Raw genomic sequence first — 6,198 nt, 5'->3', positions numbered from 1 at the left:
AACTCATTCATCAATAAAATGAAACCATAAATTTGAATGTAGCTCTATCCATTATTCAGATTTCGTCGCCGACAAGATGGGAAATTTGGGGCATTTTTAGGCATAAAACACCTTCTTCTTGTATGAAAAGATAAAATGACAGAAAACTTGCAATGTATTTTTTTCTCACATTTATGCCAGTGATCTACAGGAACAGTTTCAAATTGATATCTGTAAATATACATTTTTTCCTTATTCACCTGCAGTGTCTCGCCTTAAGGAGGTTAATTAGGCCGTTTTTTGTTTTGTTTTTTGTTCTTTTTGTGGATGTGTTATTTACCCATAATTATGATGGGTAAATACTGTACCACAAAAGAGAACTTTCCCAGTTTAGATTTATATATAAGAATCACTTCTGATTGGCCGACTCTGCCTTTAGTCCCGCCCCCCCACCCCAGGTTGTCATGGTAACGTGTCTTAAAGAGGGATCGGCTCAATCTCGGCGTCAGTCCGAAGAGCTCCTCCGCAGCGTCTCGCAAATCCCCGCGGCGGCTAACCATGCTAAAGCGGACTCATTCACGGACCAAAACCCCTAAAACCACACGGAGAAAGCGCCAAAAGTAGCGCCCAAACACCGAGGAATCACTGCACGGAGCCATGGGCGGCTAAACGCGAACTTTGACAACTTTTTTAACGCAGCGTCTTTGGGCTCTTTTAAAAAGTTAGCCGCGCTGCTAACACGAAGCTAAAGGCTAACCCGGAGGAGCCCGCTGAGGAGGAGGCGCAGAACTGGAGGAAGAAGCCTGGGGGAAAAGTGAAGGAAACGCGGGGGAAACATGAGCGGGGAAGGTTTAAAGCACTCCCCCATCCTGTCCGCGCTGTTCAGGAGCGGGGAGGAGGACTCTGAGCTGATGGGAGCCGCGGAGTTTATACGAGGTAAAAAAAAGAAAGAAAAAACATCCCCAGAAACGAGCGCCTCGACTCGGACACGCGAGGGCGATGGGCTCGGCGCGGGTTAGAAGTTGAATTGTAGGAAGTGGGAGTGGTGCTGGGTCAACTTTGAACGACTAAGCTGAAGATATGAGATATGAGAAGTTATTTCCTCGCTTTTGCCTCGAGTGGAGTTGTGAGGAGCCTGGTTACTTTGTCGATAGTGACAGGGGCGTGACTGTAAACATTGGTGGCTGTGCAGTTGCGTGGTGGCCAATCAACACTGTAACAGAATGTGGAAAACGTGGAAAAATGCAGCTATTTCCCTCGACTTACTGTTGTTCACACGTTAATGACGTTATTACACATTAGTTGCATGAAAAGGCAACATTATTTAAAGTAGAAAAGCCTGTCAAAAGTCACATTTTACTAAGTGGAAATGGTGCTGTATAATCTTTGAGTGTCTTTTGTAAAGATGTTGTGAAGTTTAGTCATTTTAAAGGAATAGTTCACTGTTTTTCCACACTGAGATATGTTCTTACCCGGGCTTAGACGAGTTGATGCGTACCTGTCTGGTCTGTGTGCCCGTGGAAGAGCTTGGTCGCTTCTAACTTCACCCCGTTTGGAGCTATAGGAATACATTGTGAGAGGCCAAATGCTAGCAACATCTTTGGTCATTTTGCGTGACTGAGGGCACGCACAAAGACCAGAAAGGTACGTATGAACTCGTCTAAGCTCAGGTAAGAACATATCTCAGTAGGGCTGAAACAACTAATCGATTAATCGACAACTAATCGATTACTAAAATAGTTGTCAACTATTTCAGTAATCGATTAATCGTTTTCTAGTAAACACAGACTAAAATAGAGCAAAAAAGACATGGAAATTATGTAATGTGGATGAAAACCTACTTTGTTTTTAAAGTTAGGGTCTGTAGTGTTTTGTACATTGTAAATTTCATAAATATCTGTCTTTGTCTCGTCCAATCAGAAAGCAGAATTAGCACAAATAGCCTCCCACAAACGTTTACTTTAGGTTTACTCCATCAATATGTCCTCAAGCGGCGCCACTTTAGCGTTATGTGAGAAAAAAAATTGAAAAAATACAATTTCCATGCACCTTTCACAGCCAAGCGATTAATCGATTAATCGTAAAAATAATCGGTAGATTAATCGATTACCGAAATAATCGTTAGTTGCAGCCCTATATCTCAGTGTGGAAGAACGGTGAACTATTCCTTTAAACTTTGAATGAAAGGCGAGTAGTCACTTTGAAGGGCGTAACAGTCAACATTGGTGACGATATCTCCACTAGTGAATTTCTCCACTTTAGGATCAATAAAGTATCATCTTATCTTCGAGTCTTGGACTTCACAAGTTTTTTTTAGAGGGATTTTTTAATGTCTAATCTAATCTAATGTCAAAAAACATGGCAAAATTAATACTTTTCCACTAATAAACCTATTTTAAAACCAAACAAAAGCCACAATCTAAATTGAATATAACCATAAATTTAAACCTGGCTCTCTTCAGACGTCAGTGCTGAAAATATAGAAACAAATATTGTGCCATTTTTTTTTAAATATATGAAAATATTAAATGACAGAAAACCTGCAATAAATGTTCTCCTCTTATGTCAGTAATTTACAGCTTCAAACTTTCAAATTGATGTCTGTACATTTCAAAAGTTTGCGGATGTACGTGCAGCGTTTTGCCTTCATCTTGAAACATTTGTTGCTTTCTGTGCGGCACAATAATAAGCTGACTCTTGGGAAATGAAATGGTGATTGCGACTTGAATGAGCACAATTATAAAATCATTATTATGTACAAAATACAATATTCTTTGCAGACAGACGCCTTTGTCAGAGATAAAACATGTTTAGTAAACTGTGACCCTGGTGAGCCGTACGTCTGTTCAGTGATTTAGTTTCTGTTTAAGGTTCCAAAGCCCGTTCCTCTTTATGAAGGAGTTGATCGACAAAGCTTCAGTGACGAGAAATGTCTTTCCCTAAGCCAAATGTTATTGTTAAAATGCCTTACAATGTCTACTGCACTTGTAGGGCTCTGCTGGGAACGATCAGTCATTATGGCAGCAGCTGATAGTCCTTTGTTGATCTTTTATTGCGTTGGTCTCTGTAGAAACCACTGCTCCGGTTCAAAGGGCCGTTCTGGACTGTCTTCTCTGCCATTGATTGAAAAATAAGGCCTTAAATGGCATCAAATCAAAGTTTCTTATAAGATGCTCAAATATTTTACAGTTTGTCACTCATTTGAATTGATTGAAATTGTACCTGCAGCATCCACTGAGCCTTGAAAGCTTTAAAGAGTGAATGGCTTTACAAATGTGTTGTGTAGTTATTGTAAATAGTTTAAAATGCCCTTGTTTTTTCTGTTCCAGAGCGACTTTACTTCGCGACGCTGAGGAGTAAACCCAAAAGCACGGCCAACACTCACTACTTCTGCACCGACGACGAGTTCGTCTACGAGAAGTGAGTGCAGCTGTGCCGACACTTTTTACTAACAACAAACAAACAAACAAACAGTGAGCGGCGTCTTTGTAGGGGCGATACAAGGATTTATACCATGGTCTGGGTGAATACTCGATTCTGATTGGCTGGTGGGGGCTAACAGGCGTGCGTTATTGTCGTATAACGCACACGTAGTCCGGTAGTTAAATCACTGGGATGTCACTCCGCTGTGGGCGTCGCCATAGCAACGAGTAACACAGCTGAATCAGATAAAGGCGTAATTAGTGACTGACAGGAACGAGTGAGATGGATTTTGTGTTAATTTCAACGTTTTTGGCCAAAACAAAACTTTTGCTGAATGTTTGTAGAGGAGAGTGAGCAGCTAGGTTAGCTACTGTTAATAACATATGAGCTTTACATTTCTATTGAAAACGGTTACGGCACTATTCATTATTTTCAGATGTACATAAAATGATCCAGCACTTAAGCATATTTGGCTGGATTAGTAAAGTCTAACGTCTAGTTCGTGGGGCCAAAGTGTAAGAGACTCCACTGCAGCTGTTTCCATAAACAGTTGAGCTGGTTGAGCTAGCTAGCTAGCTTCAGGTTAAACAGCGTAAAAGTGAAATAACTCCTGCCCAGGAGTTCTGCATATCGGTGTTTACTTCCACAGAAAAGTGCTGGGTTAGTCCTGTAGTGATTCTGTGCTGATATAGTTTTGTTGAGCCTGATGAAGATCCTCACAGCAGTGAGAGGCTCACTCTGAGACCAGCCCTCAGTGTAAGACCGGCTAATAACCCACATAATAATAATAATAATAATAATAATGCATCGGTTTTATATAGCGCTTTTCTGGACACTCAAAGACGCTTTACATTGCGTTATTCGTTCACTCCATACCCGGTGGTGGTAAACTACTATTGTAGCCACAGCTGCCCTGGGGTAGACTGACGGAAGCGAGGCAACCAGTCTGCGCCATCGGCCCCTCCGACCCCTACCAACCACTCACTCACTCACTACATCCGCTAGGCTTCCTGCTGTTCCCAAACGGTCTCCCATCCAAGTCCCGACCAGGCCCTTCCTGCTGAGCTTCCAAGGACATCAAATAATCCCAGTAGTCTGGCAGATTTAGTGAGTTTAGTAAATGAAAAAAACATTTGTCCACCCTGCATAATAACCGTCTAATGCCCAGCTCCTCGTTGTTTAGTCCTTGCTTATTTAGCGAGTTTAATTTTGCAGGGCTTTGTTTGACTGTATTTGTATCTTTCTTTACACAAATCACGACGTTTATGCGGCAACTACAGGATCGTAGGCTACGCTGTGCTACTGATCGCATTACAGCCACAAAGTCTTTCCTGTGATCTGCGGCTCCTACAGTCATCGTTCATCTGTCCTCACTGCAGCTGAGCGGAGGAGAGGGACACACATCAAAGATACAAATAGTTAAACGATTCCAAGTCTTTCCTGATTTCCCCATAGCCTGATGCAACATGACAAATAGAGACCAGCAAGACCAAGATTGTACACGTTTTTGAACATTGCAAAACTATTATCTGAATATCGCTGTCGAGATATGGAATAAAAAGTATTGAGATTTCAATTTTTGACAATATCGCCCACTCCTATCAAAAAACACATTCATCTGCAGCTTTGGATAAAGTTTTACATAAAACCCTGCTGAGGCGGAGAGGAAGAGAGAAAACTCTAACTGCCCTCAGAAAGCCGAGAATCAAACCCAGGACTCTGTAGCTGTGAGGCGTGAGCACTAACCTACGAGTGACCGTGCTGCTCATGATCACAGGAGTCGTAGTGAAGTGTCATGTGACCCTCATGTGACCCTCATGTGTTCAGTGTTTACATGTCCCGAGCGTGTTCTCTGTTCTGGGACAGAGCACACACGTAAACTTCCCTCACACGTTTCTAATGTTCAAGTTGTTCTCAGGGATGAGTTCATGAACAAGTTTCACAAGTTTCAGAGAGAAACACGGTCTCGGTAAACGACAATAAACATTCACTACTAGGTAAACATCAAGTACAGACAACTTCACTGGACAAACGAGAGCTGAACAGTTTGTTACACACATGGCCAGTGCGCATACGTGCACAGGTACGAGCGTGCACGTATGCGCACCAGTGAGGACAACTTAAGTACACAAACAAGCTGCTTTTTTACCAAGAACAAAAAAAATTAAGCCCTGACTAAAGGCTATTTGAGAGATATAAATCAAATTAAATGACTTAAAATATCGTCTTGTATATCGGCTATTGACCATGTCACCCCCCTTCATATCGGTATCGGACCCCACAAAGTCATATCGGTATCGGACCCCACAAAGTCATATCGGTATCGGACCCTACTACTGACTTGTCCATGTTATTGATGTGTTCTTGTGTTCCAGTTTCTACGCGGACTTCGGGCCCCTGAACTTGGCCATGCTCTACAGATACTGCTGCAAACTCAACAAGAAACTCAAGGTACGACTCTGACTTTTCTCCAGGATCAGTGTAGTCGACAGTGGAGCTGCTCCCAGTGCTGGAATGTCCACAAGAGAGGAGAGGGTTACGTAAGAAGCACATGATGCTGAACTGGTTTGGGGCCAAACAAAGTCACATGACCCTCACACCTGCGAGGACACTGAGCCAAGTGCTAACCTCAGACAAATTACTGACATGGACCAACTATGTAAACTTGTGAACTCACACCAGATACGGTGGCACAGTGGTTAGGTGTGCTTGTTTGGAGGCAGATTCTCCCCTTGTCTGGGTCCATATTGTGGCGCCTCCGCTAATCTGTCTGAGCTCCATCCTGCAGTGGTTTGA

At 42.6% G+C, this 6,198-nt stretch overlaps 1 protein-coding gene across 2 annotated transcripts in view; it reads left to right on the top strand.

Annotated features, from left to right (window-relative positions):
• Positions 1-501: 501 nt before the first annotated feature.
• The window catches only part of cdc14ab (cell division cycle 14Ab), a 31,682-nt gene continuing 25,985 nt past the window's right edge, over positions 502-6,198 (top strand). For both annotated transcript variants that reach the window (XM_079580753.1, XM_079580752.1), the window contains exons 1-3: positions 502-915; positions 3,309-3,399; positions 5,778-5,853. In XM_079580753.1, coding sequence (XP_079436879.1) covers positions 816-915; positions 3,309-3,399; positions 5,778-5,853 — 267 coding nt within the window. In that variant the 5' untranslated portion in view covers positions 502-815. The remainder of the gene's footprint in view (positions 916-3,308; positions 3,400-5,777; positions 5,854-6,198) is intronic.

This window comes from Gobius niger, assembly GCF_951799975.1.
Source record: "Gobius niger genome assembly, chromosome: 22".
Classification (NCBI taxonomy): Eukaryota; Metazoa; Chordata; class Actinopteri; order Gobiiformes; family Gobiidae; genus Gobius; species Gobius niger.
This window is presented reverse-complemented; position numbering and strand designations above follow the sequence as displayed.